The 27869-nt window shown below is 43.3% G+C and overlaps 1 protein-coding gene across 4 annotated transcripts in view; it reads left to right on the top strand.

Annotated features, from left to right (window-relative positions):
- The window catches only part of PAMR1 (peptidase domain containing associated with muscle regeneration 1), a 68942-nt gene that overhangs the window by 27993 nt on the left and 13080 nt on the right, over nt 1–27869 (top strand). For all 4 annotated transcript variants that reach the window (XM_084629989.1, XM_084629987.1, XM_084629988.1 and 1 more), the window contains exons 5-6: nt 1357–1574; nt 6640–6747. In XM_084629989.1, coding sequence (XP_084486115.1) covers nt 1357–1574; nt 6640–6747 — 326 coding nt within the window. The remainder of the gene's footprint in view (nt 1–1356; nt 1575–6639; nt 6748–27869) is intronic.

Genomic DNA, 27869 nt, shown 5'->3' with positions numbered 1-27869 from the left:
TTGCTTCTGTAAGAGCAATCCTGGGGGTTGATCAGCCAAAGAGAGCTTGTTTTGATGATGTCATGCTGGTAACTTGATATCTCATGGGTAGGTAATAGGATGTCAGACAAAACTGGAATTTGGACTCACCAACTTGCTCATGAAGTTTAAGTGAAACTGACGTGACTTAATCTCTGATGTGTATTGAAAGCAGATGCCATTTTTTTCTAATCCACCTTCCAACAGACCCTTACAAAAACTCTGGGCCATATCTTCCTCTGGTGTAACTTGGTACAGCTCCATTCAACTGCTCATTCAATGGAGCTATGCAGATTTACACCAGCTGAGGTTCAGCTGTTACTCCAAACACAAAAATAAGTACTGAACGAAGACACGTGAGCGTGTATTAATGTTAGTCTGATGGGAGGGGATAGACGAACATCAGCCATTTCACATCACATGGGATTCCTTACGCTCTGAAGGCACTGAGTCCCCAGAAGAGGACAGTCAGGGGAAATCAACTGTAGGAGCATGCTGAACAACCAAACTGGTTGTGCGTTTTCCCCTTCTCTTCAGTTAGAAAATGTTAGATTGCCAGACAATTCAGCCTACCTTTGAAGAGGAAACATGATAGACTCAGTCTGATCCATTATATCCCTTAAATAAACACGGTCTACAGAGTTGAGAGTTTTCAGGAAGACTGGGAAGATTAAAAGTTACATTTTTAAAATATTCTGCTGAGTGGTTAGTGGTGTGGTGCTCTCTCAGGCACAGAGCTTTGAATCCTTAGAGCACAGCACCCTGGGTAAATGCTTATTCTTCAAAGGCTCTTTTTTATTAGCTCTCTTTGTCTGGTTTTCATTCATATTCAGTTTGAATATTTTGGCTCTGTGCTTTGCTAGCAGCAGCATGTTATACTGTTCACTAATGACAGCCTTGCTGCATGGCTGATGCGAGAGGATAGATAGCGTTTACTGTAAAAGCCTCCGGATATTGCGTTATCTCCCTCTCCCGTATGCGTTAACCCCTGTCCCTTCTCCCTTACACAAATGGTGTAAGTACTGGCTATTGACAATTAGTTCCTGTTTTGTCTTCTGATCTGAAATAAAGTGCGGTTTCTTTTTGTTCCCAGTCTGTCTCTTTCTGTCTTATTTATAAGGGACCTATCATCATAGTTTCTAAATGCAGAACGCAACCACTTAAGTAGCACTAATAAAGTCCAAAATGGAATTTAGCTATCTGCCCTTCCAGTGTATCCAGCTGTTATCCTCTCCTTTAGATGGATTCTGTAGGGGGGCAGTAGACTCTGAACTGAATTAGAAACACAGTCCAGCCAGGTGAGAGTAGTAGTCTGATTTTGATGTCCTTCTGCCTCAGGTTTGCCATGCTGAGCCTGGAGTTTGACTACATGTGCCAGTATGATTATGTGGAGATCCGGGATGGGGACAATATAGATAGCAGGATAATTAAGCGTTTCTGTGGCAATGACAGGCCGCCTCCAATCCGAAGCACGGGGACCTCACTCCATGTTCTCTTCCAGTCCGACGGATCCAAGAACTTTGATGGGTTTCATGCTATTTTTGAAGAAATTACAGGTAAAGGAATAAAAAAAAGCACACTGCATTTTATTCTTATTAATTCAGTCTCACTAATTTTTCTCGCTGTTCTGCTTCATTAAAAACTTTCATGCTGTGTTGCCAACAGCAGTTTATACAGGTAGGTACAGTGAAGGTACAAAGTCACCATACGGCTTGCTAAAATGAAGCTCTTTTAAAGTAGACCCCAGCCCCATTATTTGTGCAAAGACTTAACTGATTGCAACAGTTTAGGGCTGAAGTTTCATAGGTTTGCAATGTTTCTTTTTGCACCAAAGAACTGGGAATGAGTGATGAAATGGAATTTTTGTGCACAGTTCCTTGCAGTCAGATAGTTGTTTGAAGTAGTATGTGGAAGCAGAGTAAGCAGTTTAAAATGGTAGAAACCTGTTACATTTCTGCTGTATTACCCATGTGAAAATGCTCTAATTATTTCTGCTGCTTCACATTTCAGATCAGTAGGGCTTTTTAAAAAAATTGTTTATATAGGGCAGATACAGAAGGCTCTTCCCATATAAAAAGCACACAAAAACATTTTCAATTTCTCCTTCAGTGAATAATATGATGTGCTAAATGTTTGTAGTGAAAGAAGTTGGGTTCCAAAATTCCAATCTATTTATTAAACGTATTAGGCTTGAGTCTGATCTCATTTACACAGGGGTAACACCTTCCCCTCTGCGTTACTCCCTGCCCCTTCTGCCTGCCTGCAAAGGAACACTGGGAATGCTGGTAGCTCCTGTTTTGCCTTCTGATCTGAAGTGGGCTACATGTCTTGTGCCTTCTTTGTAAGTGGCAAGTCTATAAAACCTGTCCATAGAGTTCTTAGCAGAGGAGGCTGACCAGTGTGTGCTGGTTTGCCATAGGAAAATCCTACAGGATCTATAACAGCTAACATTAGGATTTCCCAATCCCTCCCTGAAGTAAGACATACGAGACCCCGGACACACATCAATGTCCCAGATTTAATGGGGTCACATGAGCCGTCAATCTAGTTCAAGAAGTTCAGTTAGTTCATGTAATCTTTGCAGCTAAACCACACCTGAGCGCCAAACCTATTGGGGTTCAGCCGTTACTAATAACTAAGGGTGCAGCTAACAATCTGAAACGTGCATACACGCAGTAGCTAATCTGCTGCCCCATTTCTGCATTTACTGAACCCACTTGTCTACTTGCTGTTCCCTGTAATACAATCACAATCACAGCAGGAACAGTTGGACAATGAGAGCTAGCACTGTGCTAATGAAAGGGCTGATGGAAAACAAAAGTTGCCTCCATCCAAAGAAACCTGGTGTGGGGGATGTTGCATAAGACTGCCTACACTCCTAGGCCTAACGTTTTTGCTATGGAGTAGGATGAATTGATTCCGTTTTCTCTACTCAGCATGCACCTCTTAGTGTGCTAGCACTGGTCTGCACTTTATTTCCACCCCATTTTTAATAGTATTTATTTGAGACTGGGTGGCTGCAAGCATGGTAATCCATGCAGCGCATGAGGCAAAGGGGTGAGAATTTGTCGGGAGGCCTCATTGTGCACCTTATTAGGAATCTGTCCTGGCCTGATGAGTAGCTGAATTGAAAAGCTTTTGAAGCTCTCACTGTGTCTCTTTATGTGAAGTGTTAACCCAGCCAGCAACTCTGTTCATGGGGAAGAATACAATGTATGTGGCCGGGGGTGGAGGGAAGCTGAGGGACTGAAAGCTCTGGCAGCATACAGCAAGCTTCAGCATTCAGTCTTCTGAAACCCTTCTCAATGCAAAGCCTCAGGGAGTAGCTGACATCCATGTAATAGGCTGAACAGGGCTCACTAGGTCAATCACCTGCCTGATTGTTGAGAACAGGATCAGGTAAACACACTCCAAGACTGAGCAATGGCCCAAAGGGATGCTATGGTATTCGTTGCAGCTTAGCACTGGAAGGAAGAAGATAGGAAAAGTGGCTCATGCAGTGAGAGCAGAGTTTTTTCATTTACACATGTCCACCCTTGTGGGGCACTTTGAAATGGGGGTCACCTTTGTTCTGAGGACCCTATGTGGGATAGATTTTGCAGAAGTTGGCTCAATGACACAATGACACTGATCAAACATGGGGAAGTATCGAGACCAAATGGTCAGAAGAATTTAGGTAAATGCAAAATAATCTGCAAAAGGTATGTCCCTAGAGGAAAGACCAGTGGACAGCTAGTTAATAAAAGCAGCAGCTTAATCCGCTGAACGGCCTGTACTGGAACCACCCGAGTGCAGCAACAGACACTGTGTCAAGGATAAAGGGTAATCCAATCTTTGGTGACAGTGGCCAGAAATGACTAAGCTACCTCAGACGTGAAAGACGGGGGAAGAGAAGAAGATTGAAATAAAGTGAGCAGGATAATTCCCCTTGCTCCTGTGTGTGGTTGTCCTTCTTTAATAATCCCCTTGTGGAAGGTGAGGGGATTCCCATCTGATTTGCTGGCAACAATTACTCATGAAACATTATTAATGTCAATACAAAATCCCATAGGTAGGGAGAGGTGCTAACTTCTCTTTATATTTATAATAGAGGCAAGCTGGGTGGGCTTGGTAGAATGTGTGTCCATGGAAATAGAAAGGTTCTGGGAATATTCTAGTTATGTGAGTTGGATGGATATGTTCTGTTGAAACAAAATGTAGCTGGAAAGCGGAAGACTCCCCCCATCCCCTCCCCCCAAAACCAACTATTGTGAAAAAATGTTTTCCAACTCTCTCTCTTAACTAGTTATAGATACTTCTATGATACCCATCACATTGGGAAGTTGGGCCAAATCCTAGTCCACCAGAGGAAAAACTCCCCAAAAGTGCAAAAATTGTGAGCAAAAATTGAATGTCTAAGTCACTGTGTGGCTGTTCTGGTGCATTCTGTGTTTTAGGTTTTTAAAGGGCATAGTGTACTACGACAGATTAGAAATAATGCTGGGTCTCGCTTAATGAGAATCACGACAGTCACCAGTAGCCAGTGGAGTCAGTGGATACTGACCCCTGTCACGGGACATGGGGAGGAAGCTTTTGTAACCTGGTTCCATGTTATATGACCAAAGCCAGGCAATAAAGATTCATTTTTATCAGCTCTTCTGTGTGTCACACCTATCATAATAACCAGCACCCATCCTCATTCATTTGACACAACTGGCTCCACAGAATAAACTGGCAGACAAATAGTGGCTTGTGCTAACAAGACAGAAGCGATAAATAAACATACCATTGTTTCGACTGCATTGACTTCAACTGACAGGAAGATATGGCCTGTTGGTTGCAAAATATCAGTGCTTCCCTGGCTCTTCAGCCTCTTCTTGCTCTCTTTTTTTAAATGTCATTTTAGAACAGCAGGAAACAACAAAATGATCATTTGTAAAAGCTTTTCAGGAATTTGTTCTCCTCCTCAGTCACCCTTTGAATAACCCCCCCCATCCTCATATCCAAGCCTTTAAGGAGATTGTGCAAGGTTTCAGCAGTGGCTTTCACTGCCCAACCTAAATACGAATAGCTTTACGTCTCCACATGAAATCTGTGTCAGAAATCTGGTTTTGACGTTATGAGTGGAGTTCCGTTTCTCTTTCACCAGCTGGGTCAAAGAGACTTGAAAAGCCTGTTTCAATAAAAATTTTTGCAAAAGAATTAGCTGATTTGTCGTGTGCCATTCTGGGTTTCATCAAAGAGAGAGTTTGAATATTTTAGTGCCACCTCTGAAACTGATCGTCCTAGCTGAGATTGTGGTCTAAGGGGGCAGCTAGAGCACTACCGACCCTGCTTTGCTCCATCAGTGTTGTTTAGTGGTGGAGTTCATTCCTCCCTTATGTTAAAGTGTAATCGGTGTATTGTTGATAGACAACTGTGATCTATAAGTGAATTAGAATTTACTCTTTTTATACTTTTGTAGCAATGATGGACTAGAAGTTCAACAAATAAAGTTATGAAGAACCTTTAGAAAGTCCTCTAAAAGTGGCAAGAGCATTTTTATGGAAAATTGGGGTGAACTCTTCAATTTGGATCCAGATATAAACTTTACAGCTCTGGCGTACCTTGTTATGATGGATCTGAACCAGAACATCAGATCCAGAACTTCGCAGACTTTGGAGATGTTCCTATTTGAATCTGGATCTAAATTTTATGATTTGATCACTAGTTTCTACCTGGTAAGATCTGAGTTCAGGTTGATTTTTTTCTGAAATGGTTGAGAACCTCACTACCGCTTGAAGTGTAGCTGGTGTTACATCCCATTAAGAGCTAGTGATTTTCCTCTGCTATAATAGAGGAAATACAGAACCCTGAGGGCCTAAATCCAGATCTCTGCAGATAAGTGGAGGAGGAACTGACTTTATGCAGTTTGTTTTAAAATGTATTTATTTGTAGTTTTAAGGGTACATTTTTAAAAAGGGAGAGCAGGCATGGTGCCCAAAAGTGTGTGTAGCACAGTGGCTTTTGCCCATGTTAGTAAGCCTGGTGCATGTGCAAATAATTAGCTATGCACGTAGATACCCATTTATGCTTAAAATATCTGATCTATTTGTACCACTTCTCTAATTGCAGCTGGGTAGTTGTGCCAAGAGGCATCCCAACCTACTGATTCCCAACCTGCTTCCTTTGCCAGTTCAAGGTCATCATAATCCTGATTTAAAAGATCATCATAGGGGTCAAGAGGACACAGGAACATCAATCATTGCATTTGCATCCATGACCCAAGAAGATAGCTATGTTCCTTTAGGGAAATACTGATCACAAAGCCCAGAATGAAGTATGTAAAAGATAGAAATAATGTGACCCCTCAGGTGAACCCACTGTAACTCGAAAGAAGTGATAGAAAGATGGGGGCCATAATGGAAGAAAAAGGAAAAACAACCACCAGTAAAAAGTTGCACATCCCGAGATCTTCCTTCTAGCAAGGAAGGAAGAAGATTGGAGGGCTCCTTGAATCCATTGAGTACTTGACCCTACATATCTAATTAACCTGGGAGGCCTTTAGAAACTACTGTGATGAGTTCTATAGAAAACAGTAGCTAGCTGGTTAGATAAAAACCTTATGAAAGACTGTGAATATTCTTGCCTCTTCTTTTGCAGCTTGTTCTTCATCTCCATGTTATCATGATGGAACATGTATTCTTGATAAAGTTGGTGCCTACAGATGTGCTTGTCTGGCAGGCTATACTGGGAATCACTGTGAAAGCGGTGAGTACAGGCATTGTGTTTGCATGTGATCAAATGCTGCCATGAACTCAGCCAATTGGTAACTGTTTATATATTTTTTATGTGTATGTTGATTATAGTAATGGAGGATGTAATGAGCTCCCCAGAGCTCCGTTAAAGGCATAGCACCTGCTTTCTATTAGGATTGCCATTGAAGACTGCAAGGGTTTTATGTTCATCATAAAGAGAGTATATGGAAAGTATTTTGTGTTGGAAAAAACAGTACACAGGAAGACTTATAAAGGAGCATGCTTACTATGAGAGATGTGTAACCAAGCAGCCATTTTGAATCTTCCGGGCAGGGTTCCTCTCGTCTACCACCACCTATTTCAGTAGTGCCCCAGGTTTGATGCTATTGCTTTAACAAATGGCAACCTTTTGGGCAGAGATATTCTGCCTGCCCTTAAGGCAACAATAATGTCGAACAATAGCAGTCATCACTGACACAAGCATTAGGTTCAGGGCAGATCAAACAAATGGTAGTTTCTACTCCAGTACAGGTGGATGGTCCCAGTTCTAGCTCTTTATTCATATGGGGGAGCTTTTGTTTCTACCATACCAAGCACGTGGTAAAATAACTGGATTCAGGTGAGATCAAGTCAAATATCCATTCTTGCTGTTTTTATCCTTGATGCCTGAGTAAATTATTCTGCCTAATGAAGAATTTAAGGCTGAGGAGGAATAAGAACTGTGCAATGTATACTAAGATAATGGCTGTGTCAACTGCATCAGCAATATCTCAAGTCATTGGGCCAGGTGGAATTCCAGGTATTTGATTCATGATTGAAATGTGGGGGTATCTGGCTTATGATTGAAACAGCTTACAATGGTAGTGCTTTGAATGAAAGCCCACTATGCCATGTTTGCCCATCAAGATTTTCATTTTATGTCTGTGTAAGCCATTATAAACCCGTCCTTACATGATTTCACATCTTTGCTCATGATGTAGATTTCATAAAATTCCTCAGGGCCAAGTTCATCCCCTGGTATAGCAACTTGAGTGGAGTTGCATCACTGCAATGGCATTAGCCCCTTATGTCCCTGGCTGTAAGTGGAGGTGAAGTACAGTAAGATTTTTACAGTTCCATAACTATTTCATTCATATGACTAGCTTCATCTCATCAAACACCAGAGTCAGAGGCAAGAAAGTGAAACTGACTAAACATAAACGTGTAAGTGGGGGAATAGTCCCACGCTTGTGGGGAAACTTTCCTGGCTTCTGCACTACCCCAGTGAAGTAGGCTAGCGAAAGGATCTGAGTTCTCACTCCTACTTCCTTTACCCTCCCTGCCCTTGAGGACTCCCCTTCCACTCTTCTGTCTGGCACAGTCCTCCTAACCCCAACAAGGCTGGGCCCAGGATTCCTGGGGGGCACGACCCCCAACCCTGCTGTGGTCACCTAGGAGAGGGGCTAGGGTGTCCCCACTCCGGGGTACTCTCTCTGCACTGGGCAATTCTCTGACCCACTGACCATTACATACAAGTTAAAGCAAATGCAAGTTATTTAATCAACAATTAATTTTAAAAAGAATAAGGAAAAATAGGAAAGGTTGAAGGAAACACATCAACCCGCTCTGTGGCAGGGAACATCACAAACAGTGTCTCTGGAATTCAGGGCAGTTCACAGTCTGTTCCTTGTAAGTCCCAGGCCTCCTTCTCAGGCCCTGGCTGTGCTGTAGGGATGCTGTGGGTTGGACACTTGCTCTGGTGGTGGCCATAAGCTCTCAGGCTCTAAGTGGTAGGACCCTTCTTCCCAGTGTCACCCCCGCCCTGTCACGGTTATGATCGAAGCCTGGCCTGCAGAGCCCCTTGGCTGAGGCATCTCCCTGTGCTGGGCCCGCTGCCCAGGGTCCCCCTCGCTCTCCCCAGCTGCTCACCGCACCCAGCTCCGGCTCCAGCCCCAGCTGCACCCCTCGGTCTCTGCACTGCTGCTGCTGCTCTGCCTCCAGCTCCCTGGGCTGCTTCTTTGGCCCCTCTGGCTCTGGTTGCTGCAGCTCTGCTCCCAGGACAGGTCCGCTCTGCAGACTGCTTCTGTGACTCTGCTCCCAGCACTGACCTGCTCCCTGGGCTGTTTTTCTGGCCCCTCTGGCTCTGGTTGCTGCAGCTCTGCTCCCAGGACAGGTCTGCTCTGCAGGCTGCTTCTGTGACTCTGCTCCCAGCACTGACCTGCTCCCTGGGCTGTTTTTCTGGCCCCTCTGGCTCTGGTTGCTGCAGCTCTGCTCCCAGGACACGTCTGCTCTGCAGGCTGCTTCTGTGACTCTGCTCCCAGCACTGACCTGCTTCCTGGGCTGTTTTTCTGGCCCCTCTGGCTCTGGTTGCTGCAGCTCTCCTCCCAGGGCAAGTCTGCTGTCTCTGGGCTGTGCCTCTGGCTTTGGGGCTGCAGCTCTGCTCCCAGGACAGGGTCTGCTCTCTCTGGGCTGCTTTTCTGGTCCCTCTGGATGTGGCACAGCTCTGCTCCCCAGCTCAGCTTGGGCCCCTGCTATCTCCTTAGCTTGGCTCCACTCTGTCTGACCCAGGCAATTCCAGCTCACACGGAGGACAGGACCTCCCTGGTCTCCTGACTCCCTGATTAGCCTACCCGCCCTGTCATTCAGGCTGATCTGGAGCATTGGCCTCTCCCCATTGTTCCTGGGGACTGTCAGTCTCAGGGTCCTGATTTCCCATAGACCCTTCCCCTTTTAGTACTGGGACCTAGCCAACCAAAACACCCCCATTGACTGTTAGTAAGGGGGCAATAGTCCCCCTACACATGGTATAAACTTGTCTAGTTCCACAGGGCAATCTACAGAGCAAACAGAATAAATGGTGAAAAACAGAGATTCAAACATCTATTTTGGTTTTAGCAGTCCAAGTGGTGCTTAGTAATAGAGTTCAGGGAAGAAGTAATTTAAAATACTTTTATAAAATGATTTTTATCTTGAAATGAATCCTTTAATTTAATTCACGAAGGAACAGTGTCATTTGATGAAATACTGGGGATTTTATGATGTCTGATGCAGCATGTGGTCCTTTTGCTTCTGTGGAGGAACATTTTTACAGCACACACCTCACACCCTTTCTGTCATATACAGAAGGCTTGATATTTTTTCCCATGCATGAATTCCAAACATCTGAATGGGAAAGCATCATGACAAAGTCTCTGTTCAAACTGGCTTCTGAGGAACATTTTTAAAGATCTTTCCTTTACAGTTGCCAAAATGTATCCTGAACATTTGCCAAGAAAGTACACGGGGGAAAAAGCAGAAAATCAAGTTTGATTATATTTTTCAGAGCAAAGGGACAAACTGGAAAAATATCCATGGCAGTAATACTTTAAAAATAGAGTCAAGTAGTTTCCTAACAGAGTTGTAGTTCCAAGAATTATATGGAGGCCGAATCATGCAAAGTAGCTTTTCACCAACCAGATCTTGCAGATATGGAGCTGAGGGGAAGTGTGGGCCAGTTTTAGTTCTACATAGGATATTTAAAGTGAAGTCACCTTTGCAGCATTGAATAAGCAGTTCTGGAAACCTTGGGTCTGAGTCCCCTTCCAGTTCTACTGGAGTGAATGGTCAGTAATCCCACTGAAGTCAATGGATTTACCTTGGTGTAAAATGGGTGTGTGTGTGGGGGGAGATTAGTGCCTTTGAATATTAAATTGATATAACAAAATTTGCAACAGAAGGCAGCTAGAGCACTGAAAAGATTTTAATGGGGAACAGTCAGAGAAACTAGACCTGCATTCTCTCAAGGAATAGAGATGGAGGGAGCATCTCAGTGAGGCACAGCAAAAGCCATTTAAATGGGAGTGAGACACTCAGCAGAAGTTAGAATTGGAAAAGGTGTATGGTACTGGGTCATCTAGACTCTCGCCATGCCAATGCAGAATTATTCCCTGTCAAGTCTAGTTTTAAATGCACTAATCTATAGGATCGTTCCAGACAATAAGGAGAGCTGCTTGAATGGGACAAACTTCACTGCACCATTTTTTTCCCTCTAAGCTAAATTCTGTCACCGTGATGGAATGGCCACTGTGTTCAAGCTGCTTCACTGGGACAATATTCAGCCTAATTATTCTGTCACTTACAATTTGAGATATTAATAAAGTGATTAAAGGCCACAGCTCATGCTCTCTTCTATCTCATACAGTGGCAGCCAGGAAATTGTCTTATCATTTACAATTAGAGGTGTTAATATGGTGGTTTAAAGTCTTCAGCCGAGGGAACTGAATTGAGGACACATGTTAAAACATCTGGTAATGATTCAGTCAAGCAGGTTTAAATGGACAAGGTGGGTGAGGTATTATCTTTTATTGGACCAGCTTCTGTTAGTGAGAGAGACCAGCTTTCGAGCTGACACAGAGCTCTGCTTCAGTTCTATCGAGTATCCTGGAACCAACATGACTACAATAACAGTGCATACAAAATGCATGAGACAACCACTAATTGAGACAACTCTGATGATCCTATTAAATGGTATCTATCACATGACCTTAAATAACAAAATGCCAATCAGCGGAGGAGTTTGAGTGAGGGCTTCATTACTTTCCCCCCATAAATACAATAAACACCACTCCCAAACATTTAAGAACATGTTATGATAATCAAGTAAATAGAGAAACCTAACTTTACATTAACAATACTTTTTGTCTCATTCTGTTTTCACACTGAGTTTATTGCGACTCCACTGACCTCAACAGAGTTAGCTGTGATTTACACTGGTATGGGTGAGATCAGAATCAAGCTTTGTGTGTGTGTGTGTGTCTCTCTCAGTAATCATGTGGTCATAGACATTAGAGACAGCAAAGATCTGATAATCTTGTTCATTTCTCTTGTCAATGCTGCGTTGTTCCCTGCCATAGCCAGAGACAGAACAGTAATAAATCCTTAAGAGATATAAATTGGAGCAATGGTAATAAACTGGGTAGAGATCTGATCCTGTTGCTTCATGAACAGAACTGCCACTCAGGCTCATCATGTTGTTGATGTTTTACAAAATGCTGGCTTGTTCTGCAATTGCAAAAAAAATTGGTGGAGTCTTTTCTAACATCACAAAGTTGAGTTTGTCCTCTGAGGACAAACTGTAGAAAGATGGCAGCGCTACTTGAGAGCAACGAGTGAGGTGCTCCCTCCCCCACTCCTTCCATCCCGGGACTGAGAGTTCTGACTCAGTAGCCCTCCCAGGGCCTGCTGGCCCCACAAGCAAGGGACTTTGTCCTCTTTCTTCTCTGAAATTTCCTGTTACCTTTGTTTAAAACAAAACCAAACAAACTTGAGTTCTTGAGCAAATGCAGGGATCTGAGACTGAATGGGGAATTCATTGCTCAGATCCGATTTCCATTTTTCTTCTGTTTCTCAGTCCTGTTTGCCAGGAGCAAGAGATTTGTTTTACATCCCAATGAAGGGCACAGCCAACAGACTCAGCTGTAGCACGCTGTTCCCTCACTACAGCCTCTGGTACTACCAGAGCTGTCCTTAGCAGTTTTCCTGTGAAAAATTGACCCCCATCCACTGTAATCATACAAATTAATACACACAGGACTGGCTTGAGAATTTGGAGAGGGTCCGTAAAGAAAATCATTGTGATTCCCTCATACTTAACTGACTTGTGTATAAAAAGGGGAGTAAATTTTGTCCTTCCTACCCCAGCCTCCTGCTGTCGGTGAAGTGGAGCCCAGCTGTCTGTGCTGGGTTTTGTGCGGAGGTTATACGAGTCGGCATTTAATCCTGTGGTTCAAGGGACAAATCTCCAGATAAGGCTAGGATTGAGGGCTTTTTACTGATAGAATATAGGTGTCCACATTTGCAAACTGGACTCCTTATGTGATCAACGCAAATCATCGTTGCAACTCAGTACCTCCAAAGGGAGCCACAGCTGTTTTCTCAATTAGCAGGTGCATTATCCTACTGTATGCGCATCATAAGGCCAAGTACATGCCTCATGGTTGTACTTTGGTAGTTCAATGGTAATAAAATGCCTCTGATTCGTGGGAAGCCACTCTAAACCCTGAGGCTCAGCTCTGTGACAGCCAAGGGCAGCACGCAGCAGTGCCACGCTCTTCAGTCACAATTACCTCCCTGCTCCCCGCACCCATTTCTCCAAGTAGGAAATAATTTACTGCAGCTTTTTAATGTGGGTCCAGCTTGCTTCTTCCCTTGAATCAGCTGAACATCGCTCATCGGTGCACTGGGGAGGTGAAACCAAGACTCCACCCTTTGCCCATCCTCTGTCCTTGCTCACCTGTTTTGGGACTCACAAGAATACAAGCCCTGCTCCCTCCCACACAGATAGACTTGGAGGTGTAATAAAGTGAGTGCTAATGGGCTTGTCTTCATTGCAGAGTTAACTTGAGTCCCATCCACACACAAAAACACTTCACTTGAATGTGACCATGCTTTTAAATAGTTTGGCTGGCCTGTCTGGAGGTATAGGCTAAAACTTGAATTAGCACAACTCACGTGCTTTTCATATGCCCTCTCTGTATGTGGACACAGATACAGGACCGACTTTCCGTTGTGTCGGTGGGTGCTCTATCCCTGGCTGTGCCTCAGGTCCCATTCCACCCCTTCTCTCAAGGCTACACCCCCGCCCCACCCCATATCTTCCCACTCCCGCTCCACCCCACCTTGCCTCTTCATGCCCCCTTCTGCCCCCTCCCCTAAGCACGCCGCATCCTTGCTCCTCCCCCCACAGCCTCCTGCACGCCATGAAAGTGCAGGGGGAAGCACGGGGAGGGGAAAGCGCTTATTGGTGGGGCCTGCTGGCAGGCAGGAGGCACTGGGGGGAGGGAGAGGTGCTGATAGGGGGACTGCCGGTGGGTGCTCAGCACCCACCATTTTTTCCTGGTGCGTGCTCCAGCCCCGGAGCACCCACGGAGTCGGCACCTATGGCCGCAGGCTAGGTCCACGGGAGTGCCAGTAGTCCTCCAGTTCCTTCCTATGTGTCAAGAAAGGACAGACAAGTTTGCCCACAGTTCACAGAGGGGGGGAAACAATTCATAGAGCATCTTAGTTTACTGCATCACAAGAACCATGGGATGTGCTCCAAAAAATCTTAGTGCCACACACAAGTGAATGCAGGGACAGTGTGGACACAGCGGCTCAAGTGTTATTGCACACTGTGGGGTCTCCCCCATGAGCTAGGCTAACTTGAGAAGGGTAACTCAACTTGGGTTATTTACTTTTAATTGTAGTGAAGACCTATCCAATGTGACTACACAAGCAGGACTTACTGCTCTATACGTCTCTTCATAGCTACTTAGGAAGGGGTCTCAATGCAATTCTATGGTAATACCATAGATCTTAGTGATATGGCTACTATTTTTCAACATTTTGGGAGAAGGCCAGTTATGATGGAATAAGGCCCCTCTCCATCATCTTTCTCTTGATCCTATTGTACTTATCAATACTCTTATTAGTTTTTATGCCCCTTGCCAGGTATAACTCATTTTGTGTGCCTTAACTTTTCTGATTTCGTCCCCCCATGCTTGTATATCTACCATAAAGGACACTGTTTACTTCACTATGCTACTGTTGAGGAGATAGATATGTTTAAGAGGTTGCTTAGAGTTTCAGAGTTGCTTAGACTGCAGAAAACATGCACTTGGAATTACTATCATGGATACCCTGTTTTCCTTGATAGTAATGGATGTAAGGAGAGAAATTTGGTTTTGGGATTGGAGAAACAGCATGGTACAGGTTTCAGAGTAACAGCCGTTTTAGTCTGTATTCGCAAAAAGAAAAGGAGTACTTGTGGCACCTTAGAAACTAACCAATTTATTTGAGCATAAGCTTTCGTGAGCTACATCCGATGAAGTGAGCTGTAACTCACGCAAGCTTATGCTCAAATAAATTGGTTAGCATGGTACAGAGGACAGAATTACAGTATGAGTCCCAGATCTGCCACTGACTCACTGTGTGGCCTGGGACAAGTCATGCAATAGTTTTTCCATCTGTGAGAAGAAGTTGATAACCGTTGGCTGCCTGGTGGCAGTGTTGGGAGGAGTCATCAGTGTATATGCTTGCAGTGCTTTGAAATGATAATGGGCTAAGTATTGTTACTGGGAAACAGGTGATGTTTTGAGCAAGCCTGAAGGAAGCTGCACCATTTTTTAATTTCAGAGTGATAGCCATTTTAGTCTGTATCAGCAAAAACAACGAGGAGTCCTTGTGGCTCCTTAGAGACTAACAAATTTATTTGGGTTTAAGCTTTTGTGGGCTAGAACGCACTTCATCAGATGCATGCAGTGGAAAATACAGGAGCAGGTATAAATACATGAAAATATGTGAATTGCCTTACCAAGTAACCTCACACTTGATAAGACAATTCACATCTTTTCATGTACTTATACCTGCTTCTGTATTTTTCACTCCATGCATCTGATGAAGTGCGTTCTAGCCCACGAAAGCTTATGGCCCAATAAATTTGTTAGTCTCTAAGGTGCCACAAGGACTCCTCGTCATTTTTTAATTGTTTCTCCTGGTCCTGTCACAGATTGTTTTTCAGTTCCCATTTGACACCCAGTTTTGCTCTCAGCGGGATTAGACAACATGGAGGTAAAAATGCCTGAGCCCCATCTATAGCGTAGACTCTAGCACTGCTACCACTGGGGACGATTAGAGCTCTCAGTTCTCCTAGTTTTCGCTTCATTGGGAAAAGGTGTATTTTTAAACTGATTTTAAGGTACCTTGTGGTGAAACAGTAGCGGGAGCTTGGGGTTTACTTCAACCTGCTAACGCATGTTAAAACCACAACTTTCTTTTCTTCACTAGAATTTTACCTTGTGCTAGTTATCATGCGTTCACTAAAGCATACACCTTTGTCCTAGTGAAGACAAGGCCTTTTTGTGAGAGCAGTTAAATCTCTGGCCCAGATTCTGTCCTGCATTTTATAGGAGGCACAGCTCAGGGGGGTGGGTAAAAATAGTTTTCACCAACTTTTCACTTTCTGAAGCCTGGGCTAAAACAGTCCCTGTTATAAAGCTAATTTATGGCAACTTTTCACAGAGGCCTTCAGCCCAGAATAGTTGAACCACAGAACACTCTAGCCACACATACACTCCCATCTCCAACACACCTGGGCCTACTGCTATCATGTCCCTATGCTGGTGGCTGTGAGGAGGTGTCAAGGTTCCCTCCCCACTCTGAACTCTAGGGTACAGATGTGGAGACCTGCATGAAAGACCCCCTAAGCTTATTCTTACCAGCTTAGGTTAAAAATTTCCCCAAGGTACAAACTTTGCCTTTTCCTTGAACAGTATGCTGCCACCACCAAGCGTTTTAAACAAAGAACGGGGAAAGAGTCCACGTGGAGACGTCTTCCCCCAAAATATCCCCTCCAAGCCCTACACCCCCTTTCCTGGGGAAGGCTTGATAAGAATCCTCACCAATTTATACAGGTGAACACAGACCCAAACCCTTGGATCTTAAGAACAATGAAAAAATCAATCAGGTTCTTAAAAGAAGAATTTTAATTAAAGAAAAGGTAAAAGAATCATCTCTGTAAACTCAGGATGATAAATACCTTACAGGGTAATCAGATTCAAAGCACAGAGAATCCCTCTAGGAAAAACCTTAAGTTACAAAAAGACACAAAACCAGGAATATACATTCCATCCAGCACAGCTTATTTTACCAGCCACTAAACAAAAGGAAATCTAATGCATTTCTAGCTAGATTACTTACTAACTTAACAGGAGTTGTAAGGCTGCATTCCTGATCTGTTCCTGGCAAAAGCAACACAGAGACAGACAAACCCTCTGTTCCTCCCCCTCCAGATTTGAAAGTATCTTGTCCCCTCATTGGTCATTTTGGGTCAGGTGCCAGCGAGGTTATCTTAGCTTCTTAACCCTTTACAGGTGAAAGGGTTTTGCCTCTGGCTGGGAGGGATTTTATAGCACTGTATATAGAAAGGTGGTTACCCTTCCCTTTATATTTATGACAGGAGGATTGGCATAAAGTCATTACAATAGATCTATAATCAGGGGAATATCTAATTATGGTGTCCTGGTTGCTTTATGCCACAGGAAGAGTGCAAAGGAGCCAGAATGTAGCCAAGAATTGGGGACTCTACAGCCATTTACTCCCTGCTCTCTCTGGACACTGCCAGTGTGGCTGCTAATTAATACAATTCCTAGCTCTTCAGGTACAAATGCACAAACTGAAGTCTGTGGTAGTCTGAGAGTCACATTGAACACTTCCCTGGCATGCCCAAGTACTAAGAGTTTCCCTCTGCCTTTCTTCAACGGTTCTTCTCAGAGATTTTGCTACTGTGGGATTCAACCATCTATGAAGCTGACTGCCCTATGTGCTCCTCGCTGTTACACACTGTGGGCCCAATTCTTCACTGCCTTGCACCTTATGGAACCACTTACCTCTGTGCTAAGTGGATATAAAACACTACCAAATCAGAATGGTAGCACTGTACACCCACTTTGCAGAGGTGTGAATGATGACATAAGCTACAAGGCAGTGGGGAATCACACTCACTTCTTGTTCTCTTTCTGGCTGCCCCCATGCTCCTCCTTGTTTTGTTCACATGCTCAGCAACTGTTTTTTTTTTTAGCCAATCAAAGTATCTTGCTTAGCAAGCACTCTTCAGCAGGATGTTGTCTCAGCATTTTATTTCACTCAGTTCTTTTCCTCCCAATACCTTCACACCATCACTTGGTAGTTTTGAGCTCATTTTCTTCAACAGGCAAACAGCACAGAACATCATAAATCTCTTGTTTCTCTTATGCATTCAAGGGCTGAACAGGCCTTTCTGTAGCCTAAACTAATGCAGGTCTAGATCATTAAGATGTGTTTTTCTATTTGATCATTATTTTTGTTACATTTAAGACACATATACAAATATTTTCTTAAAGCACTTGGTTTTTCCTTGCAGGTCACCCATACAAGTGCTGACCAGTCCTGTCCCTTCTTAATTTGAGATCTGACAAGTGGAATGGCTTTGGGCAAATTTCATAAATGGATGTAGTGATGACAATATAATCTTTTATACTACCTTTTATACTACTGTGGTTTTCCTTTTCATCTGCATGAAGGTTGTATTCTCTGCCGTATGAGAATATAACATTTACAAAGGGACATATTTTGGAATTTGTTCTATGTATTAATTCTCAATGTGCATAGAGAAGGTGAATGGTGGGGATCATTAGGATTTCAGTTAGCTCAGCATCCTATGAACTAAAAGGTCCAATTGTGTAATTAAATAGGCCATCCAAATACCGGAAAGGTTGCAACCAGAGACACAGTTTTCTAAGGACTAAGAACAATGCTGATAAAGATCAAGTGGCTAATTGTAAGCAGCAGCCTCCAAATTGCCTCCAGATGAATAAATCACAATGGGTGACCCAAGCCTATTTTCACATGGATACTCTCTCATTCACAGAAGCAGGGAGATGGAAAACATCAGGGATGTGCTCCAATTGGCTGGAAGGGAATGAAAAGATTTTGGTTTCAGTAGGGATTACATCATCGATTTGTCTAATTATTCCTAGCTGGTGGAACTGTTGCAGGAAAAAAAATTACTTGTGAAGAGGCACAGAGAGCAGGATTGGAAATCCACTGGGTAGAGTACCTGGATTGATGATCAACTGTTATGATTTCCTTTGTGCTTCATATTAGGAACGATAATTCATGACATTTATACAGAGCTTTTTAGCTTCAAAGACATGCTATAGATGCATAAACTGAGACTGAAAGGGTTAAGCAGCCAATCTAGTTCCCTTTACCTCTCCCGGCCACTTCTGCAGATAATGAGAGTACTGATCACACAGGGTAGAGTTGGATACTGGGAGGTTGCCAGGGGGTGTGCACTCAATGGATGCTGAACAGTCTCTCTCTATTGGGCCTTTGTCTGCACTGAGCTGCTGGGTCTGAGACAGAAGGGAAATGAGGGTAGAGATAGTTGATCCATAACCATTATTGGATGGCATTTCTCCAACACAACCAAAAGCAGAAGCTACAGAAACCTGGTGACCACATGATCATCTGCAGAGGTTCTTTGCAGTCTTGTAGGAAGGGAGTCTTCTGGGGAGTTCCCCTGTGCTTGGCCTTGGAGTGGAGGACAGGATTTGCCACTTAGGGTATGTCTACTCTGCACCTGGGAGCATGCTTCCCAGTGTGGGTGGACAAACACATGCTAGCTAAAGGACCCCCTGGGTATGTACTAATGTTGCTAGCCCAAGCCATCATCCGTTCAGCCCCCAGCTACACTGTTATTTTTCATATGCTATCTCAAGCAGAGCTACCACCTATCTGTCTACTCACTTTGGGAAGCACATTTCCAGCTTTAGTGTAGACATACCCTGAATTATTTGGCCGAGGCCTCTGAAAGTGACTGTGCTGGACCCGAGGATAGAATTCAGGAATCACCAGCTTCTCTCACCATGAGTGTAGATACAATAGATTCCGCTTGATAGCAACCTGGATATTGACAACTTCTGGCTAATAGCAGCATTTAGCTGGGAATCAGTCCTGTCCCATTGACTTTAATGTTAGTGGGATTTCGATATTGGCAACAGCATGCCACTTATTAACAACATTTTTGGAAGACGCCCCAGCTGCAGGCAGGTTTGCGGGGCTGCAACTAGGGAAGGAAGCAGTGAGATGTACTGAGCCCCAACGCTTGTAGAGCACAGGGAGAGGTACAGTGCAGCCCCAGTGCCCCCGCTCCCCAGTGTCTGGGCTGCAGCACCTCTTCCCACTGCTGCCTTGCCCAGAGGCTGGTTTGCAAGACCGCAGCCAGGGAAGGCGTGTCCCAGCACTTCCTTCCCTGTCTGGAGCCTTGCAAACCTGCCTTCTGTTTATTAGCAACTTCCGGATAACAGCACCATTTTGCTGGCAACCGAGGGGTTACTAGTAACTGGAATATACTGTACTATGGTGACATGCACTGTACAGCTAGAGGATTTTGGCTGTTATTCATTTGGCTGTGGCAATAATATGTTATTCATTCATTCATTTGGCTGTGGCAATAATAGTTCAGTAGCAGAGTTACCCAGTTCCTGGAGATTGGGTCATACAGCTTATTATAAAAAGTGCCCCAGTTAACATGAATATTTTTCTAAGAATAGATCCTCCCTGCCCCGCAGCTTCTGTACAGAATGACAGGAGGTCTGCTGTAGTATTTATATCTAGGCTTGGCAGGATTCAATTTCTATTTTTTTTAGAATTTTGCTGAATAATATCGGTCTATTTTTAAACCTTTTTTATTTTTATCAAATTAAATTTTCACATTTGGGGAACCTTGTGGGGGGGAAGGGATACAATAATTATTTATTGATAGGAGAACAAGAGATTCAAAAAGTTAGAGCTTTATAACCAATGAAACACAAATTATCAACAGCCTATGTCAAAATATGCAAAGTAAATACCTTAAATCAACTGCTAAGAATTTCTCAAGAGTCATTTTTCTTACTTTACCTATCTGTAAATTAGGATAACTATTGATGGAAACATTTTTTGCCTTGGTTTGTGTGCATATGGTGAAATCTTTCATTATTGTATGCAGTGTTGTTGTAGCCATGTAGTGTCCCAGGATATTAGAGTGACAATGTGGGTGAGGTAAATGATTTTTATTGGACCAACTTTTATCGATACAAATCTAATCTTTCCAAGCCAATTTATTTGTCTGTATTTTTTTCTATTTGGAGGAACTTGTTATAGGGAAATCATTTTTAGCCTTGCATTTGTAGCCCCCTTGACACACTGTACAGAAATGCCCTCCTTGCTAATCACCTTCCCATTAGTAGATCTCACAAAGCCCAGTTGCTTAATTTAAAAATAAAACTCTTTCCCCCGCCTCCATCTGAAACCTAAAGCCAACAAAATCCAATAGGTTAAATATTCAAGGAACACAAAAGATGATTCTCAGGGACTCTGTACAGCACCGAACACACAAACATATAGCATATGCACACACACAACCACCCATTGAAAGGAGGGATAATATCTCCCAAAGCAATTTAGCTTTCAACATGCCCTTGCCTCAAGACACAATGCATTGATCAAACACAAAATCTCATGAGTAGCACCAAACAAAGCAATTCTCTTGATCAGTGTGTACTGCAGCCTACAGAAACCCTTTCCCTTTCCCCTTCCCTGCCTCAGCTGCAGAAAGATGATACACCTTCTCTTAAATCCCCTGCCAGACCATGTGACAGGCAGGTAGTCCTCAATCATTTTCTGGCCTTTTTACCCAGTCACACAATGATTGTCACTCAGAAAGGCCACTTAAGTCCTCTCCACCAACAAAAGCCAGGAACTTTCTTACCCCCGAGTGTAGATTAGGGAGAGAAGGAATAAATGTGGTTGGAATAAATGTTATCAGGACTTTGTTGTTCACATGGAGTTTCAGAACCCAATGAGCAAGAGTAGAGAACAAACTCTAAGAAAAATATAGATGACAATAAATACCATAAGGATCAGGTCTGAAAATGTAGTTAATTATGGGGCTTTGTGAAGTGCATCCCAGTGCTCTAGGATAGCTGCTGAGGAGTTCAATGGAGGCACTGTCAAAGCATGTGCTAATCACTCTGGGGCTCTGGATCATCTGCGCTTGCACAGAGCTATCACCTGGAAGAGCTAGTTTGCAACAGTAGCAGTTGTGACTAGCACATAGATTGAGGTGAAGATACATTTATTTTACATTGAATTAAGTTTCTCATTTTTCCGAGAGAGGGAGTGTCCCAAGCTACTCCAGTATCAGAGGAAGCAGCATGGTCTGGTGAATAAAGGTACGGTATGAGGAAACCTGTTAGCTGTTCCTATCTCTGCCACCGACTCACTGGCTGACTTTGGGCAAGTCACTTAATCACTCTGTGTCTCAGTTTCCCCAACAACAAAATGGGGGTGATGTTAGCTACGCATTTTTGTAAGGTCTTTGAGATATATGGATGATTAGAGCTAAATATTATTATTCTAACTAAATCTCTTCAGGCAGTCTGTCATAAATATAAAGGGAAGGGTAAACCCCTTTGAAATCCCTCCTGGCCAGGGGAAAGCTCCTCTCACCTGTAAAGGGTTAAGAAGCTAAAGGTAACCTCGCTGGCACCTGACCAAAATGACCAATGAGGAGACAAGATACTTTCAAAAGCTGGGAGGAGGGAGAGAAACAAAGGTTCTGTGGGTCAGTCTATATTCTGTCTTTGCCAGGGATAGACCAGGAATGGAATCTTAGAACTTTTAGTAAGTAATCTAGCTAGGTATGCGTTAGATTATGATTTCTTTAAATGGCTGAGAAAAGAACTGTGCTGAATAGAATAACTATTTCTGTCTGTGTATCTTTTTTGTAACTTAAGGTTTTGCCTAGAGGGGTTCTCTATGTTTGAATCTAATTACCCTGTAAGGTATCTACCATCCTGATTTTACAGGGGGGATTTCTTTATTTCTATTTACTTCTAGTTTTATTAAAAGTCTTCTTGTAAGAAAACTGAATGCTTTTTCATTGTTCTCAGATCCAAGGGTTTGGGTCTGTGGTCACCTATGCAAATTGGTGAGGCTTTTTATCCAACATTTCCCAGGAAAGGGGGGGTGCAAGCATTGGGAGGATTGTTCATTGTTCTTAAGATCCAAGGATCTGGGTCTGTAGTCACCTAGGCAAATTGGTGAGGCTTTTTACCAAACCTTGTCCAGGAAGTGGGGTGCAAGGTTTTGGGAAGTATTTTGGGGGGAAAGATGCGTCCAAACAGCTCTTCCCCAGTAACCAGTATTAGTTTGGTGGTGGTAGCGGCCAATCCAAGGACAAAGGGTGGAATATTTTGTACTTTGGGGAAGTTTTGACCTAAGCTGGTAAAGATAAGCTTAGGAGGTTTTTCATGCAGGTCCCCACATCTGTACCCTAGAGTTCAGAGTGGGGGAGGAACCGTGACACAGTCATTTTAATAATCTTGCCCTCAAAACAAAAATTGGAGCAGAAAAAATAAAAGGTGATCAAATGAGACCCCCAGAAGCAAAAATCAAACCTATTTTTATTTAACATGGTTTATTTCAGTGGGGTTGGAGGCATACAGGGCCTCTGTATCTGTAAAGGACATTGAGCTGAAGGAAGTTCATGCAGGTAGAGCTGGATGGGAATTTTCCATTGGAATGATTTTCTGACAGGAATTCACTTTCAGCAAATTTGAAATTTCCCCAGTTTTGTAGAAATTTTTTTTATTTTCAGTTGGAAAATGGTTCCCAGATCCATGGCTCCCTTACTCCTCAGTAGCCTGCCTGGAAGGCCACTAGTTAGCCTGGTATCCCAGGCTCCCTGGCTCCTGGAGCAGTCTGCCAAGTGGATTGCCCCAGAGCCAGCCCTTTCTAGTTCCCAGGCTCCCTGAGCTGCCTGACTCTCCACCCAGTGGTCTGCCAGAACTCTGTGCAGTTCAGGAAGCTTCAGAAACATTTCAAAAGAATCAAAATGAAATTTCAGAATTCCCATTTGGTGGGAAATTTTAAAAAACAACAACAACCAGTGTTTCATTGCGATGATTTTTTTTAAATTTCGGAATTTCTTGTGGAATGGGAATTCTGCTTTCCTGTCAGATCCATGTGCACGTATCTGCTAACTCCTGTAAATGAACTTCACCTGGAACATCATTTGTTAGTGTCATATTGAATGGAGTCTGTAGGCCTCTCTTCAGCTACAGAACAAGTACATCAGAATCAGCAGCAGCTTCTCCTCCATACTGCCCACTGCCAGTGCACCTCAGTCTTGACCTAAGGGGCTGCACGTAGCAGGGGTGAGAAGAGACCTCAGTCTCCACGGCTCATTCAGTTCAGTCCTTGGCTTCTCAGCTGAGATTACCAACATACCTTATGCAAAAGCAATACTGCAAGTTAATAGAAAAACCTTCCCTGAAAGCAGTTGAATAGGCACAATGTGTTATACACATTAGAACAAAGGTCAGACTGGAAGCAAATCTCTAACTTGGGACTGTGTGACCAGATCAACTTCTTTAGCAGCAGCATCATTAAAAGGCCTACACAAGCAATTTAAAAACAAACAAACGAAAAACATTTATAGGCCCTACTGTGTCAGATTTTAGGAGGATGAATGGGAAATGCAAGCCTTGCATTAGGACCAGTGATGATAAATCAGGTATCATCTGGGCATGCAATCTATTATTGAAAAGGAGATGCATTATTTAGATATAATGTATTGTGTTTTTATATATGGGGGACTGGGTGGGAGAGCAGAAAAGTGGCTTTATTTTTTTTTTTTTGAACAATGAGGCCATGGGACAAGAACAAATGGCACCTCCAGCAGGGAGTTGAAGGACACTGAAGGGAGAAAAAGTGCAGTTGATCCAGTTTCTCCCATTGCAGATTCTGGCATGAAAACCATTTCTAAATGACAGATGATTCAGAACTGAGGAATGTCTCCCAAAAGCAATTGAAAAAGGAAGGGGAATCAGCACTGTATTATTTATAATGGAACATCTGACTTTAAGAATATTTATTCATTTATTCTAGTTTTTCTCTCAATGCAAAAAAAAAAATCTGTCCAACAGGGAACAGTTTTAATATATTTCACGAGACAGATATGTTTTTCCTTTTCCAGGATGTGTCAGTAGGAGACAAAGGAGCATGCTATTAAATTTTATTACACAGTCCATGAATGTGTTACACAAGCAATTGAGACATCTGTTTTGGTTTTTTTTTGTTAGAGCATCTCTAACAGCGCAGTCCCAACTGTGTCAGCATTTCTGCTAGAAAGGCCTGAAGCCATCCCATCTTGTGCTTTTACCGTTTAAGCTCTCACAAACTATATAAGTCAGGCTGGGTCCATGCTTGCATTAGATACTGCAGTGATCAGGATGTGCAAGTACTAGGATAGATTGGCTGTGAAATGTCCAAGGAAGACTGGAGGTTGAAAAACAAAGAGAAATTAAAGATGGAAAAGATCTGTTAGATAGTCCAGTCCATTTGCCTACCAGTGCAGGATTGTTTTCTCCAGGGCATTTTCTAGTGCATTCTCTGGCTGAATTTTCAGTTCTCACATGGCGAATTCTACTGCTTCCATTGGGAGTCTACACAGAAGGTTTTCTTGATACTCAGAATTTTTTTCAGAGTAGCAGCCGTGTTAGTCTGTATTCACAAAAAGAAAAGGAGTACTAGTGGCACCTTTGAGACTAATCAATTTATTTGAGCATAAGCTTTCGTGAGCTACAGCTCACTTCATCGGATGCATCCTTTTCTTTTTAGCAAGAATTTTCTGATTCTTAATTTCATCCTATCACTTCTAGACACACCCCTTTGTGCAGCCCTAAATAATTTCTAGCCGTCCTTGATCTTTTCAAACTTCAGATTCTTGTAGGCTATTAGCCATTGCTAAGGTATACATACTCAGCCCTTAACCTTTCTTCGTGGGTAAATTCCACATCATTTATGTCACTTTTCTCTGAACTCCCTCCAGTTTCTCTATATCTTTTGTGACAAAGCTCTGTCCTTGCCTCTGTGGGTCCCGCATTTCCTGGCGGATTTTGCTAGCCTCAGAGGCTCACTGTGACCCTCCACGTAACCCTTCTTTCTCTAGAGACAAGGGTCACAGTCTACTGAGCCATTTTCATCATAAGCCAGTGAGGGAGGTGAGGAGAAGTTATCCTTCCTTGCACAGTCTCTGTTGTCTCCCAGTCTGTGATTAATCAGGGGGCAAAGGTGTGTGTGTGTGTGTGGGAGCCCGGGCCCACCCTCTACTCCGGGCTCCAGCCCAGGGACCCTAATAGTATCAGCTATGGTAGCTGACCTTTTAGAAACATGACATGTACAATTCCCTGGGCTACTTCCTCAAGCTCCACTTCACTCTTACCTCAGGGCCCCCTTCCTTGTGCCTGATATGGTGTGTACTACTCAGTCTCTCCAACAGCACAACTTCCTCCCACAGCTCCTGACATGCACACCCACCTGACTAACTGGGAGGCTTTGAACTAGTTTCAGCCAGCTCCTGATTGGCTTCAGGTGTCCCAATCAACCTAGCATTCTCCCTGCCTTCTGGAAAGTTCTTAATTGGCCCCAGGTGTCTTAATTGACCTGGAGCAGCTTCCATTTCACTTATCCTGGTACCAGGGATTTGTTTAGCCTGGAGCTAATATATCTATCTCCCACTACTTTTCTATAGCCATCTGGCCTTGCCCTGTCACACTTTCTAGCAGTGAGGTGCCAAGAACAAATGCAGTATCCAAGGCATGGTCACACTTGTGCCATGTGGAGAGGGATTATTTTCAGCTCCAAGACATGCTGCATCTGTGTTTAGACAGCCCTAGATTGCACTGACTTTTGTGGTGACTTTTGTGGTGTGGTTGCATTGAAAACTCATGTTTAATTTGCTGCCCATATTTGCCTCCCAGAACCTCTCTAAGTTATTCCATCTGCTGGGTTGCAGGTGGGTGTTCTCCTCTGTTCTCAGAAGGCAGAGTGTGAAAGTCCTAGGCAGCCTAGAGCTATTGCTTCAGATGCTTTCAGAGTTGTCTCAATCTGTCATTCCTTCAATATAAATAAATTGCAGTTGTTTGTGGATATTTTTCTGGTTGAGTCCTTAAAAATCAAGGTTCTGTTGGCTCTGGGTGGGCATAAAAGGTCTGATGGTACTTTTCAGAGAGACTCTACTTGTGTCTGGTCAAAGTTTCCCCTACCCCCAACTAGTGTGGCCATCACACTGGTGGTGCATCTACATAGCTTGAAAAAGTGCTGTGGGAGAAAATGTTATCGTCTGAAAAGCTTGGCAGTGACTGCCAGGGTATATGACAGAACGGGGGACATTGCATTAACACCAAGTTGCTCCCTTAGTCTTAGAAGTAGGATAAGAGCTACTGATGCCTGTGCTTGACTCAGAGAGAAAGTCCTCTTCGTATAGTTTATCAAGACAGGTTTTTCCTTCTTCTGGTCCACTATAGCCAACTAATGCTACATCTGATCAGCATGTGAAAGCTGTAATTACTTAAGAATCCCCAAAGGCGTGAAGCTAGAATCACAGGATAATAGGAATCACTTATTTTAGAGAGAGGACCTGATCCTCAGCAGCTGGCAGATTCAGGCTCATCGTGCTTCAGAGTGAGAGTTTGACTTAAAACCAGATCTCCAATAGAGGTCAGTCGCTAAAGAGAATTATAAATAGAACCAGGCGCAGATGGCTGGACATTTTGCTGGATTGCACAGCACAGGGTTAGGTATAAATGACAGCTACTTTCACAAAGTAGTCCACTATTTTTTTAAAGAACTTTTGAGAAATAGCTGCACAGACAACTGGAAGGGTTGGGTGTATTCTGAAAGGAGCTGAGAATGTTGAAAGGCTTTAACAAAATATCTCAGACAAAGAAGACCATCCTAAAATTCAATTGCATGTGCTGTACAATCTGAGGGAGATGAGAAGCAATCAGGTTCATGCACCTGACAGGCAGCCATCCGGATAATGAAAGGAAAGAATTATAGGAAGCACAAAAGGTGCTAGGTTTTCTTTCAGGATCATCAGTGGAGATTTCATTGCAAAAAGTGGCCATGAGGTGAAAAGGATAAGGGCCCAATGGAACTGTTTAAAATACAGTAGGGAATAAGGATGAAAAGGAAGAGAAGCTGAAAGGAACAAAACAACAGAGAAACTCAGAAGGGTAAAGGATGCTATCAGGGTAACTTCATTACGACTGCCAGTCCAGATATTCTAGAGAACAATGCAGGACTCAGCTACAATAGTGCAATCTGATGAATGCACTGTGATATAAAATCTGATTAGTTTGATGAGAACAAAAACTAACATACAAAATAATCGACTAATTCTGCACTTACAGTGGCAAAGTGTAAGCAAAGGACAGAAGTGAGATAAATGTTTGAAAGACTTGTGTCAGAAGGGAACAGACACACAGCAGGTAAAAATATAGGTAACAAAAGGAATGTCTTTATTAATAATACTCAGCCATAATATGATGAAAGCACTGTAGAGATATTAGCTAATCCTCACACCATTTCTGTGAGGTAGGTAGTTTTATTATCCTCATCTGGGGGATATAGAAGCAAAATAACTTACCAAGACCCCACCATGAGTCTGTGGTCAAGCTACGATTAGAGCTCAGGACTTCCAAACCTGTGCTCATTTCTTTTGGTCCCAGTGTCTTTATTAACTTATCCCATGCACAAGTGCAATCTAGC

This window comes from Lepidochelys olivacea, assembly GCF_965140295.1.
Source record: "Lepidochelys olivacea isolate rLepOli2 genome assembly, chromosome: 6".
Taxonomy (NCBI): Eukaryota; Metazoa; Chordata; order Testudines; family Cheloniidae; genus Lepidochelys; species Lepidochelys olivacea.
The sequence above is the reverse complement of the archived record's forward strand: the minus strand, read 5'-3'. Positions and strand labels throughout refer to the sequence as shown.